Genomic DNA, 15,216 nt, shown 5'->3' on the forward strand with positions numbered 1-15,216 from the left:
AAACATAACAAATACCACAGAACTCAAGACCTTGATGACCCCAACCCTATGATGCCAGAGAAAGCTCACAGGAACAAGAACACATTGTAAAGAACATACAGCTATTAATCCTTTGATTTGATATAGCTGTAGGTGAGTTTCTGAACTGCTGGGTGGGCCATTGTAAAACAACTGTCCCATCAGTGCATTGATTAGATCCAGTGTAAACCTAAATGGAGGAGTGGTGTCAGGGTAGACTTATTGTGGATGAATTATATGTCAGATCACTGGTAAGAATTGGATGGCAGAAATCCCTGTTGAGTCTTGGAGGTGTTGTGATGGTAATTCACTGAAACCTCTAGGATGACGGGTGCCTACAGTTTACTACAGCTCACCAATGCCCCTTTTGCTATGCTGCATTACAGACTATAGGGTATTACTTCCTGTCTCTGAATATAAGATCAAGGTTGACATCAAAATCTTCTCAGTTGTAACACTATGTATATAACAAGTTCTCCAAGATGGCATTTATAGTTTTAATTATATTCAATTATGATCATATAATATTAAGATATATGGAATTATTATTTTCAAATTATCATTTGAGAGTGTGAGATGAAATAAAAGATCTCTCCTTGATTCTATTTTAACACATCCACCCATGTGGAGCCATTAGATATCAGAGGACATGCAGATTACACTACATAAATACAATACAATACAAGATAGAAAACACTGGCCACTAAGAGGTTTAGTGAATATTAATGTTTGGTCCATACAATTATGTGATCAGTTAAAGTCATATCGCTAAACACTATTTACTAATCTGTATGTTGGATTTGGTTACTTAAAAAATACTTACCAGTTCAAAGCTTGACTGATGGACAGCTGACTGGTCATGTCCCAGATGAGACACAGGGTTATGTGTTCCTACAAGTAAAAGCATAGAATAACATCAAGTAAAACTATAACCTTTTTAAGGCAGTGTTTCTGAACTTGTGTGTGTGTGTATGAGACCAACAAATCTGTTGCAACTTTAATATAGGAATATTGTGTCATTTCATATAATGTCATGGTCAATACAAATTTGTCTGTCCAAGTGCAAAGTCAGTTGTGACAGTTCTTGATTTAAATTTGTTTTGGATTTACTATACCAAGCTATACATGGTTATTGTATATACGCACTAAGGACAACAGCTAGCTCAAAGGATTTATATATATGAATTACAAACGATTTATACAATGTTTTGGTCTGGTTTCCTTTTTTTGTTTTTACATCTAACTTGCACTCTGCCAGAAAACACCCTTATCTAAGACAAGTATTCACAACATTTTTTTATGTTTTTTTTTGTTAAAGGCATTAAAAAAACCTAACCATGTGTATTGATAACATAAGTGTAAGAATGTACTATTACTTTCAACTTTTTTTTAAAATGTGATTTTTTTTTGGTAAAAGTTTTTGCCCTTTAACCCATTTAGACCTGAGGCCGATTCTAAAAACGCCTTCTAAATCCTGACCAAAGTTTTCTGAAAAACTTCAAATATTTATTCAAAAATTACAACAAATGTATGTTGCTATATACTGTACATAGCAACAGGAACCCCAAAAGGGGTTCCCGTCCTGAAAGGTATAGTTACAAATAGGGGTTCCCGCCCAAAATGGGTGAAAGTTGTATCCGTCAGATTTCTACAAAAACATAATTTTATCAGGCATAAACAGGTTTTAGCTATATTCTAAGATCCCCTGTCTCACTTCCCGGTTTTGAAAAAAGGCGGGAAACCTGCGAAAGGTCTGGTAAGCTCTCTATTTTTTGATAAATGCACTAAATAATATTACTATCTAGTGTGTCCCAACCATAACATGTCAACTCCGTCAGTCCTTCTAAATCCAAACAAAAAACAAAAAAAATGTGTATGGGTGATATATATATAATTATTATTATTATCATTATATTCAGTACAGTACATTGCAAAATAGATATTTTATCTCAAGGTAAAAAAAATACCTGAATTTAAAAAGGATAATAGAAACAATGAAATACAGAAATAAATAGTTAAATCCTTATTTTTCTCTTATCTATAATTTCCCCTTCCTGGCCTTAAGCCTTTGGTTGAATAACCGTGTCTCTCAGTTTTAATAATAAAACAAGTGGAACACAGTGATAAGAAACACATAATAAACATATAATGATGGATCTATTTTACCATGGCAATGTTCACAAGCACTCTGATTCCTGGTGTAAATCAGAACAACAATCACGATCACACAGCATACCAGTAGTAACCCCAGTACAATGACAAGTGGATCCAACTTCTGACCTGGAATCATAGAGAAAAAATAATAATATACAATTAAAAATGGCATCCTATCCATTTAAATGCAGTCACAAAGTCATAATTGACTACAGTACACTTTGTTACTCTAAAGCTTAAACTTGACAACCACTAGCCCTGTGTTTTCATTTACACTAATTGTCACATCTGATCCAACTACACTTGGAACTACAACGTCTTTATACTATATTATACTGCACAGTAAATTATTTAAATGCAGTATACATTTAAATAATGTGTTTCTTTTATATTATTTGCTTAACTAATAGATAGATAGATGTATTCGTTTTTTTGTAGATTTTTATTATAGTGTCCTGCACCACAAGACGCTCACAAAATGTACATACACCAATATAAACCACAAACAGAATACGTAAACATATTGATTGTCCAGGCTGTGAGTTACGGATATATTGTCCTCCAACACAACTGCCATGCCTTCTCTATGAAATTTCCTAACACAAAAACTTCGTTATTGAACAGCCAACTTAACATGTGACATTTTCTCATAAGAAACTATTTTTGTACAATTAGAAGTGTTTCTCTTTTTAGTCAAAGAAAATGAGCAAATAGAGACAAAAAAACCCTGATATACAATAAATAAATGTACTGGTGTACTGTAGTACCAAAAAGCCAGAAGGCGATCGTTTCTATAAAACACATCTTTTACAGTTGTAAAAGATGCTGAAATCAAATGTATAACCTACTTATCTCCAGCTTAGCTCCTTTGCCAAAGAGTATCTCCCCACATGCAGCCACAGCACAGTAGTACATCCCAGCATCAGAGGAGAGGACACTGTCCTTGTAGAGACTGTAGACACATCTCTGTGGACCTGAACCTGTTTCACATTTCCTACTCCTGTTCCAGGGAGATGAAACCATGCCAGAATGGGACTCATTTTGGAACCAGTACACATTGTGTCCCCCAGTACACTGGGCACCGTCTTCTCTGGTCCCAGAGAGAACCCAGCACTGGAGGGTCACCGGGTCACCAAGTGGGACCGGCCCAGACACCAGTACCAAAGTCTGGTTGATGGAGCTCTCATGGTCATGTTCTGTGAATAGAATATTTAGATTTTAGAATGAAAATACACCTTTGACTGACAAGATACAATACGCTATATGCAATCACAACAGTTCATAGTCATGTCAGCAGTACAATTCATGGTAGATAAGTGCTACTGTATATCAGAAGAAGATTATCATGGAGACTGAATGTAACATACTGTACCATTTACAACCAAATATGTGCCCTTTTCATATTTCAGAATGTTAAATGTTGTTCCGACTCCACAGAAGTATGTTGCTTCATCATCTTTGTTGATATTCTTGATGGTTAGATTGGAGTAAGCAGTGCTTGTATTCATGATGAAACGTGAGTTTTTAAACGGTCCCTGTAGTACTGTATTTTCATAGGTTGAAGAAGAAACTAGTTGGAGTGCATGTCCCAGACTTTGCTTAAACCAGTTAAGCCATATCGTTGTTCCATTTCGTGGGCATTGTAAAGTGATGGTTTCATTGATTTGGACAAATTTGAAAGGTATCTGCTGGGTAACCCGAATCATGGCTGAAGAGCAGAGGACAATGGCAGTCCCAAGACAGAAAAAAGACAAAAAAGGGGAGAAAATATAGAATGGCCAGTTTGAATAATAATAATAATAATAATAATAATAATAATAATAATAATAATAATAATAATAATAATAATAATAATAATAATAATAATAATAATAATTACCGGGTAAAGCTGAGACCAACAAAAACAAATCATACAACAAACAAATAATACAACTATGAAATGAAAATCCTTTCTGGTGTCAAAACATTTCTTGATAGGATTTTTTTTTGGTCATTTCATAATATACCTAAACTGCAGTGTATAAGGTGTACAAAGGTGTTAGATAATATTAAATATTATTATTTAAATACAGGTCTTACAGTATAGTAAAATAATAGATGTACTTACACACTGTTGTAAGAAGAAGCAGAACAAACAGTTTTCCAGTCATTGTGTTTTGACAGAAAGCTGCTTCAAATGAAAGGTTTAGTCTGATGATCAACGTTTACTAAGTGGAAAATGCATCATGTGACTGTCTTGAACATGAAAGATGAACTTCCTGTCTAGCTTAGCTAGCCCAGTATCCCTTTGATTTGGTTTGATATTTGCCTAAATAGAAATACAATTCAGGATAATTGTGCAGGAGAGGTAAGGGGAGAAAAAACAAATATGCTCATAAATTATCCTTCCCCAAAGGATGTATACAATTAAACGGCAGTAATTTTAGCAATGAAGAACAGACAGAAACATAAACAACATTCTGCTTAAAGGGGTATTTTACTTTAAAACACTTCTGACACCTACTTAGACATTATTTTGTCTAATATTTAGATATTTCATATTAATTTGATTCCTAGAAGTACATTGAACTTCAAACTCCATGTTAAACATGTTAGATAGGTTTGTTTGTTTGTTTGTTCACAAAGATGTGGAATATTTGTACATTTATAGGATACAATTACATCAATGTGGAATATACACATCTATTACAAATAAAACATTAATAGACATGTCATACTGATGAAAACAACTAAACAAAACAAAAACCATTATGGACAATATAACAAAAAAAATAAACAGCAAAAACATATCGCAACAAAAAAAGGCACAAAATGTAAACATCTAGGGAAAATGTAATGGACCCAAGTTCATTAGACAGACCATATAGAAAGTATTTGGTGGTTAAGAGAAGCGATTTCAGAACCTTCTTGAATTGGTGAGAAGACAACTCCCATAGATGTAATGGCAGAGAATTCCATATTTTACACCTTCTGAAGCCTATATTAAACTGAGGTTGAGACGTATGGGCCTTTGAGAGTCTGACTGAGGTTATTTGAGCTACGTGTTGAGTAATTATGGACCTGAAAATTATACTCAAACATATGATGAAAAAAAGAGGAAGGGTTCTCCACAATGAGCCATGAACAAACAGACCTATTTGAAGATGGTTCTTAAACACTGAGGACACCTAATCGAATACATAAAGGCTGAGATGAATGTCTTGTTGTTGTGTGTGTGTGTGTGTGTGTGTGTGTGTGTGTGTGTGCGTGCGTGCGTGCGTGCGTGCATGTTTGAACTGTATGACCATGTGATCATAGGAAGTGATAGGGAGAGAGAATGACAGAAGGGGAGGTGACCCTCACATGTGAACGTTCTTCATTATTTATGTAATTTGTAACTTCCATATTTTGACCCTGAATGAATACAGTTATTCTGTGTAATCAGAAATGTGTGGGGAGGAATTGATTGGCATAACGACTAAATTGGGGAGAAAAAGGGGTAAAAATGAATTGGCTACTCTAAATAAAAAATCACACCCTGTGTGAAGTGGGCGGTGTCTTCCTAGCTAACCACAATACTGAATGGAGTCAACCAATATATATGCTTTGATCTGAAAGAGCCACTTAACATCTTGACATCAATGGTAGTTATTCCTGCCTGAGATGGAGTTCTCGGAAGAGTGTGCAGAGTGTTCATTACATCATTGTCTTATATGGGAATATTAATAAGTCTGTCTCGTGTAGCTGGCATTAATGAAGTGGGAAGTCTAAATATCTTTTGAAACAAAATCTTTTTGGCAATAACATTGTTTGCATTCTTGATAGCATTCTTGCTTTTCTCAAACATCTTCCATTTACCGATTATCTTGGCTACTGTGTTCCAGGAAATCTTAACTGCAGCGGCAATTATTTTGTAAGTTTGGCCAGATCTGTGCTTTGCCACAATTCTGTCTTTGAGCTCTTCTGGAATACCCTTTGATCTTACCATTATCATTTTATCCTTTTGCTTTTCCTTTTTTGGGTTCTTCTTTACGTTTCTCACCAAGTCTCGTCTCTTACATTTATGGATTATGTTGGTAACTGTGTTCTTAGAAATCTTAGGTTTGCCTGAAATTCTTCTGTAACCTTGGACAGATCTATGCTTTGTCACAATTCCATCTTTAACCTTTTCTGATATATGCTTTGATCTTAAAGAGCCACTTCTAGGAAGACTTTCTATTTTCTTCTCAATATCGGTTTTCCCTTTTCTCATTTCAGCCATAGTGATCTTTGACTCCTACTTTACTGTTCTCACGAAATGGACAGTATCTAAGTAATATACTAGTGTTACATCACAGTGGTTTTAGATTAGTTTCGTCGTATGTATCACTAGCCAATCACAGCATGTGTCTTGCTAGCTAATCACAATACTGAATGGAGTCGATCAATCATGTACAAAAGATAAATACATTTATTGAAACACTCTTTATGATGGACAAAACCATAACTTAAAAAAAACAAACTTATGTTTTTTTTAAAGTTATGGTTGCTTATATAGGGCTATGCACATGTGTCATGTGACACTGGCCAATCACAGTCCTGAATAGATTGTGATTGGCCAATCACAGCGCAGGATAATTGTACAAATTTCCAAACCTCACCTTTAGGGGCGGTTTCACTGCTCAAGATATTTGTACATTTTTCCAAATCTCACTTATAGGGGCGGTTTCACCGCCCAAAAATCACACCCTGTGTGAAGTGGGCGGTGTCTTGCTAGCTAATCACAATACTGAATGGAGTCAACCAATCATGTACAAAAGATAAATACATTTATTGAAACACTCTTTATGATGGACGAAACCATAACTTGAAAAAAACAAATGTATGTTTTTTTTCAAGTTATGGTTTCTTATATAGGGCTATGCACATGTGTCATGTGACACTGGCCAATCACAGTCCTGAATAGATTGTGATTGGCCAATCACGGTGCAGGATAGTTGTACAAATTTCCAAACCTCACTTATAGGGGCGGTTTCACAGCGCAGGATATTTGTACATTTTTCCAAACCTCACTTATAGGGGCGGTTTCACCGCCCAAAAATAAAAATAAAGAATTCTGTGTAATCACAATAAACTGCACTGTGGTGTTTAGACCCTGTCCATATTCTGGGGGAACCTTTGCAAAAAAAATGTTGTGTGATGTGATGCATTATGAGCTTGTAGATCACCTATTTTTGGCAAAAAGATTTGGGAAAAAAACGGTCCAAGTACAGAGTAGGCTCTGTACTTACCACCACCACCACTTACTACCACCGACACCAAATCTCTTCGCCAGCCGCTCTACCAGCTCGCAACGCATCACGTTGCGACACGTTGTGAGCTTGTAGATCTGATATTTTTGGCTACGCTTCCCCCAGGATGGGCCCATATTTTGCTATTTAGATATTCAATTATATCTTAATGCTTTAATAGCTATTTTTCAATTGTATTCAAGTGCGATTATGTTTTAATTTTACATTTATACTTTTCATGTTTTGTCTACTTTGAATTGCCTTGTTAAAATGTGCTAAACTTGCCTTCATGCGTTATTACTGTCATGATTATAAATTTTTGTTGTATTCTCTTACACTGTTGGTGGAAAACAAGCTTTTCTTGTAATGTTGGGGTACTGTGAACTGAAAGTGTGCTCTATAATTGCACTTATTGCTGTCCTCAACAATGACTGAAATATGAACAAAACTGTCCCTACAGGTACAGTTTACAATACGGCACTCCATACTCAGAAGTGTTGTCTCTTTGTTTACAGTAAGTTATGTTCCACTTATGGAAGAAATAGTAACAGGGAAAGATAGAAAAGATAGAAGGGGAGAGAGAGAGAGAGAGAGAGAGAGAGAGAGAGAGAGAGAGAGAGAGAGAGAGAGAGAGAGAGAGAGAGAGAGAGAGAGAGAGAGATTTTGTGCGCATGCACCACTTCAAACTAGACACACATATATATATATATATATATATATATATATATATATATATATATATATATATATATATACTAAACCGTATTTATGGGCATAAAGGGGACCCAGACAGACAGACAGGTACAACAGATGTATGAAAATATGTACAACGGGTACAACGGGTGAATGGGGCATGATGCATTCCCAACTTGCATTATTCCCGACTTGTATGGTTCCCAAGTAGGCCAGTGGCACCAGTCTAGTATAAAATAAAAACCTTTTATTCAGGCATAAGACATTAAAGCATCTTATATGCTAAACATTTTACTTCCCTATGTGTGTGCTTTGTTTCCACGTCAATACCTTGCGAACAAAAAGAAAAGCCACATAGCAGCTCACAGAGGTGGTGGTCGGCCATCTCACTGCCTTTGACAGACCACAAGACTGTTTTCTGTGAATGTTGGTGTGAACAGGATGTGTAGCTTGGGTCCTTTTTGAGAGGCCTAGAATGGGCTAATTTTAGTCAGGGGTGGTTACAGCTCACAGCTTTAGTTTCTGTTTCCATGGCAGGACAGGAAAATACCCAATTTTTAAACGATTCAAACTTAACTGCTAGTGCCTTACTTGAAGTGGGCTGTGACATTTTGCAAGGACAATACAGTTCTCATAAAAGTATTGTATTTAGGTACAGTTTATCACTCACAAGAAGTACAAATGGTACAATTGAGACTATCTTTGATTGTACTATATTTATACCCTTTAAAATATTTAATGCATATCTATAGTAATTCTTTCAATAGCTACTATATGAAAGGAAGTGAGTTAAAACTTCTGCTATAGCCTGCCTCACACTCCTGACAAAGCCAGTACTTGAGAAGGAGGCAGTGTGAATGGACCCCGTAAATTGAGTGTGAACGATGCTCAGCGTCCCCTGTGACTGTCTTGTGGTTTGTCTCGTCTCTGTACGTGTGTATGCATGAGTGCGTTGGTGCATGCGTCAGGGCCGGATCCAGGCATGGGCAAGGGGGGGCAATGCCCCCCCAAATGCCCTGACTGCTCTCTGTTTATTGGATACCTGTCTCCGTCTTTATCTACGCCAGGCCGGAAGGCCGGGGCGTGTACCGTAGATTATGTTTTCAACCTTGTCTGCCCTTCTGTGTGTCTGTGCAGCGTTATTGTTATACAACTAGATTGTGACAAGTCCCGGAAAAGACGCACTGTGATTGGCCAGTAGTCACTCTGATTGGCCAGTAGTCACTCTGATTGGCAGTTGTGCCGAACGCTCACCCCAGAACATGATTTACGATTCTGTCCATATCAGGACATCGAACGGCTCCGAGTCGGCTGAAGCGGACTTCGGACTTCACAACATTCAGCACGGTGACTTGCTCGCCTGAGCTCGCTCAGCGGTACCTCTCGTGGCTCAATTCCGCTTCAGACGGCGCACCTCAACCGCAGACAAAAATTATACGTCGGAAAGGTTGTGGCAGCAGCAGGATTCGATTCCCCGGAGCAGGCAGGGCGGGGCTTGGCAGAATCTAGTTACCATTACATTATACACGTCTATGCACAGCTAATCTCACAAACCTCTGGGCCGGTTGGCATCAAACTTTGCATGCGCAGTAGGCCAAGGAAGACACTTTTTAAATTGGCCTCATGATGGCGCCATACTAGGCCGCTTCACATTTTGGCCTATAACCCAATGCATGTCATGAATAAATTTGAGTGACTGGTCCTGCAGGACCTGCACAGGTAAGACCCTCTGCAGTGTGTGTATAGGAGCAAATTGGGGTACCCCAATATTAGAATCTATACCTGCTAAATAGAGCCTACATCCATCTGGACACAGGGGGCTACACCATAACAATATGTATATGTAATAAAAATTAGTTTGAATATCGATTATCAATTTTCTGTGGTGATATTTGCAGAAGCCGCAGTATTTGACGTTGTAGGTCTTGAGGATCAGCGATTGTCTCTACAGTTACATCTTGAGGATCAGCTTCATAACCTGACTCTGCCAGATGGGGGCGGTATTGAGTAACCAGGTTCCCCAAGCTGTGAAACAAATGTGTGTGTGAAGCAAGCTTCTTCCGTCTGGCGAAGCCAGGTTATCAGCTTCAGCGATTGTCCAGACATCAGGATTTGCTGTTGATGTTCCATCTTGAAGGGTCACACTCAGAGTGAAAAGATAAGGCCGTATTTCTCCATATGCCTTGCCTTACGAGACAAATCAGTGACAAAGGTTTGTCTCTTGTGTAAGGCATATGGAGAAATAAAAAACGTACTTATCTTGTCACTCTGAGTGCGACCCTTCACTCTTGCGGCGTCTTGCCAAATGTTTATGTTTTAAGAGGACAATGCACCAGAGGAGTCAGAGCGTGGTGGTAACAAAAACGTTTATTTACCCTGACATCTCTTGAAATCTCAATGACATCAGTTCCAGGCGGTCAGTAATTTTAAAACAGAAGCAGGGGTAGTACCCCTGGGAGAGGAAAAAATGAAACTACAGAGTGTACCCCTGGGGTACACTCATTTTTTCCTCTTTCATTCTTTTTATTTATTTTTCTATTTTTTTTACAAAATATCACAAAAGAAACTACCTCTATTTCAATATAATGCAACATAAAACTTAACATCTCTGAGCAATAGAAAGGTTGAATTGCAAAAAGATAGTAAACAAAGCAAAAGGTTATAGAAACAAACATTTTAATGTCAACATATTAAACCCCATTTCATATCATTAAATGTGATTACATTCTGACACTATTTCACAATTTACTACTTTGCACATTATCATAATTATGTACCATATATTCACCTTGTAATGTACTGTGGCAGCTACTGATAAATGATGATGGTGTATAAAATACGCCAAGCATACATTGCACATACGCTGATCTATTCTTATTATCCTATCCTATGTAAAAATGTTGGGGCCATTTTGGGGGCCCAATTTTTTTTTGTTATGATAAAACTACTGACATGCTTGTTTTTCTCTTTCTTGTTTTCTCTTTACTTTTATTATAATTGCATACGCTGCACAAGTCTGAAGGAAGAAAAATCTGTTTTTTATATTTTATGTTTTAAATATGTACACAAGATTTAAACAATAAAGTTCAACCTTGAACCTTGTATCACACCATAATGTATTGTACACTACTGGTATTGTATCGAAAATTATGTTCAGTACACTTCAACATACTATTGATTAGGCCTACATCGTTTGACTACATTGAGTATCACTGATAATTGAGTAGACATATCTCATTACTAAGCACTGAAGTAGGCTACAGTGTTCATAACTACTGAGTAGAGCATGTAAAACAAGACTCTACGTGACTGAGTGATGAATTGAACCTTTTTTAAATAGTTACTTCGTCTTAATAATGCTTTCTTTCTTTGTTTTGTTTTGTAAAGCGTCTTTGGCTACCTTGAAAAGCGCTCTATGACATGACCATGTTGAAGCGCTTCACTGCCAGTCTACTCTCACAGCAGAGTATATACTCTCAGAGTTCAACTCTCTCTTCTTCATCTTTTTCTTTCCTTTAGCTTTCCTTGCAGGGAAATTCAATGCTGCATAGTTCACTTCTTCATCACCACCCTGGAGAAAAGAATGATGGTAAAAAAAGATTAGGGCCACAATTACTTTAGTTGAGTCAGTAAGTAAGTACACTGTCACCCCAACTCAAATTTGTGGTCTATCCAGATTGGAATTAGATCAGTTAAGTACAGCAAAAACCACATGGAAACTGATTTTTGCGAATTGTTCATAGTGGATAAAACCAGATTTGGACTCGATTTGGGCTGCCAGTCTGAGCAAGGGCTAAGTAAGTAAGCACTATAATAATCTCATATCAAGATATTAAGACATTCTTTTAAAGTATCTTTCAATAATGTGAAGGAAAAAAATATATTTGTATCCATTGTTTCTACTTCAAGACAATACACCTGTGTTGAGACATTAGTCAACAGAGTAATATTATGAATATTAATACATCAATGTTTGGTCCATAAATACTGTAATATCAGTTAAAGTCTTTATTACCCAACACTAGTTACTAGTCAGTACACTGATTTGGTTACTTGAAACATAATTACCAGTTCACTGGACTGATGGACAGCTGACTGGTCATGTCCAAGATGAGATGTGTTCAGTGTTCCTACAAGTAAAGGCAAGGAATTAACATCAAGTAAACAAACCTTTTAAGGCAGTGTTTCTGAACCTGTGAATAGGGAACCAAAAGAGTGTCGCAACTTTAATATAAGAATATTGTGTCATTTCATATAATGCTTCCTGTCATCATACACATAATTGTTCCCAGTGAAAAGTCAGTTGAAAACAACATTCTAAAATTCTGGTTAGAGATCAAGTCATTTTGATTTGTGTGATTTAGGCGTGAAGTGACAGGTCTTGTTTTGTATATTTTATTGTTACACAATACATTTTTGTGCATGTTATGAAATTGCCTCAAGGCGTTCCTGAGATAACGTGTTCACAATGTTGGGATGGACAGACACACCAAAAACGATGCATCCGACCACGGCTGTCTGCCGGAGGAGGCATAAAAATGTAACAGCCATGAGAAACATATAATAAACACATAATGATGGATTATAAAGTATAATAGAGTTACTTTACCTTGGCAATGTTCACAAACACTCTTTTGAGTTCTGGTGTAAATAAGAATGACAATCACGATCACACAGCACGCCAATAGCAACACCAGTACAACTGGGACAATGATAAGTGGATCCAACTTCTGACCTGGAACCGGAGACAAAAATTTAATAAAAACTGTTAATGTCTTATACTGAAAACATAGTAGTATTACACAATCGGAATATAGTATAATGGCATATTTTATAAGATTATCTTATTAAACAATACCATCTATCAAATACCAGACTTTCATTGTATATAATTCTTACTTTATGGATGTAGCTTTTTGAATTATTGTGATCTTTTGTTTTTCCAACAAGCATTACAAAAATATATATGAAAAACAGTACAATGTAACATTTAGTCATAAGCTAAAGCAGATCTATCTGTCTATAACTTCTAAAGAAACATAGCTGGAAATAAAATCAAAATGTACCATTTTAAATGCAGTCACAAAGTCATCATTTATAGAAACGTTGTTGTTAGATAAGTAAAAATTTGACAACCACTAGCCCCGTGTTTTCATTAACACCAATTGTCACAATTTGATCCAGCTACCTGGAACTACAGCATTCCAAAAGTAAATTTAAATGTCTTGTACAGTAAATGCAGAACCTATTGACAGTATTTGTGGTGTTTATTTTATTTTATTCATTTAATCAGATTGTATAATTTGTAGTTTGATATATTATGTTTTTCTTTTTTTCATTCTGACATTTTAAATAAAAGAGAGTAGAGACATAATAATGTATATACAATCAATAAACATCACGGTGAAATGTACTGATACTGCCATAAAGCCAGAAAGTTTATCACATTGCTCACCTAATTGAGTTATCGTATACGGCTACAATATTTGTATTAGAAGGAAGAGAAAAAAGTGTCCAAATGTTATGTGATCACTTCTATAATAATCAAAGAATTATAATCATTATTGTTATCGTCGTTGTGTTTAAAATAAATGCATATCCTACTTATCTCCAGCTTAGCTCCTTTGCCAAAGAGTATCTCCCCACATGCAGCCACAGCACAGTAGTACATCCCAGCATCAGAGGAGAGGACACTGTCCTTGTAGAGACTGTAGACACATCTCTGTGGAGCTGAACCAGCCTCGGATCTATTTTCGCATGGACTACTCCTGTCCCAGGGAGATGAAACCATACCAGGATGGGACTCATTTCGGAACCAGAACACATTGTGTCCTCCAGTACACTGGGCACCGTCATCTCTACTCTTAGAGAGAACCCAGCACTGGAAGGTCACCGGGTCTCCGAGTGGGACCGGCCCGGCCACTGGTACCAAAGTCTGGTGGATGGACCTCTCATTATCATTGTCTGTGAATGGAATAGCATAGTAAAATGTAACTTTGTCTGACAATCAATACACAATATGCCTATGTATGTGTGCAATCATAGCAGTTCATACTGTATGTCAGCAGCAGTACAATTCATGGCAGATAAGTGGTGAAGATATCAGAAGAAGTCTAATATGGATATTGAATGAGACATACTGTACCGTTTACAACTAAATATGTGCCGTTGTCATATTCCAGATTAAATCGTGTTCCTGCTACACAGAAGTATGTTGCTTCATCGTCTTTGTTGATATTTCTGATGGTTAGACTGGAGTCACTTACAATGAATCGTGAGTTGTTAAACTGTCCTTGTAGGTTTGCTTTATCATAGTTTGAAAAAGAAACCAAATGGGGCATATGTCCCAGACTTTGCTTATACCAATAAAGCAAATCGTTTCCTTTATTTCCCAGGCATCGTAAAGTGATGGTTTCATTGATTTTGACAAATCGCAAAGTGATCTGCTGGGGAACCTGAATCATGGCTGAAGAACAGAGGACAATGGGAGTCCCCCGACACAGCAAAGACAAGGAGAGAAAATAAATATAATGACCAAAACAGGTGAAGGAAAGACCAAAAATAGACAAATAATACAACTATGAAATGAAAATGCCATGTGTCAAAAACATTTATTGTATTAATCTAAAATGCAGTGAATTATACAGGTGTATGTGTTAGCAAGTTAAATATTATCTAAATATGGGTTACAGTAGTAATCTAGGAGTATACTTACACACTGTTGTAAGAAGAAGCAGAACAAACAATTTTTCAGTCATTGTGTTTTGACAGAAAGCTGCCTCAAATGAACGGGTTAGTCTGATGATCAAGGTTTACTAAGTGGAAAATGTATCATGTGACTGGCAGGAACATGAAAGGTGCACTTCCTGTCAAACTTAGCCAGCCCAGGATCCATTTTATTTGTTTTAAAGAGAGTTGTGTGGGGGAGAGTAATGTATCCACTCCCCCGAAGAATGTATACAATCAAAAAGAAAAAGAAGAACATATTATTGTATTGGCCTAATGAAAAATCCACGAGTAAAGAACAATAATAATGAACAGATATAGAAGTCAGCTAGAAAGATCCTCGGAGGAGCACAGGTCTCCGCCAGGTCAGGTAGGT

The 15,216-nt window shown here is 36.8% G+C and overlaps 2 protein-coding genes across 2 annotated transcripts in view; both read right to left on the minus strand.

The window, feature by feature from the left end:
* The window catches only part of LOC308104245 (uncharacterized protein), a 46,893-nt gene extending 43,319 nt beyond the window's left edge, over positions 1 to 3,574 (minus strand). Inside the window, exons 1-4 of the mRNA XM_080454628.1 lie at positions 3,545 to 3,574; positions 3,021 to 3,368; positions 2,185 to 2,298; positions 842 to 909 (exon numbers count right to left, since the gene is read on the minus strand). Coding sequence (XP_080310754.1) covers positions 842 to 909; positions 2,185 to 2,298; positions 3,021 to 3,195 — 357 coding nt within the window. The 5' untranslated portion in view covers positions 3,196 to 3,368; positions 3,545 to 3,574. The remainder of the gene's footprint in view (positions 1 to 841; positions 910 to 2,184; positions 2,299 to 3,020; positions 3,369 to 3,544) is intronic.
* Positions 3,575 to 10,478: 6,904 nt separating this feature from the next.
* Positions 10,479 to 14,883, minus strand: LOC308104168 (uncharacterized protein). Its single transcript, XM_080454498.1, has 6 exons — positions 14,830 to 14,883; positions 14,260 to 14,580; positions 13,719 to 14,078; positions 12,724 to 12,849; positions 12,183 to 12,244; positions 10,479 to 11,685 (listed from the first exon to the last, which is right to left on the minus strand). Exons 1-6 carry the CDS (start codon positions 14,870 to 14,872, stop codon positions 11,554 to 11,556), a joined length of 1,044 nt encoding a protein of 347 aa, XP_080310624.1. The 5' UTR covers positions 14,873 to 14,883; the 3' UTR covers positions 10,479 to 11,553.
* Positions 14,884 to 15,216: the final 333 nt, after the last annotated feature.

This window comes from Gymnoscopelus braueri, assembly GCF_963280865.1.
Source record: "Gymnoscopelus braueri genome assembly, chromosome: 17".
NCBI classification, from domain to species: Eukaryota; Metazoa; Chordata; class Actinopteri; order Myctophiformes; family Myctophidae; genus Gymnoscopelus; species Gymnoscopelus braueri.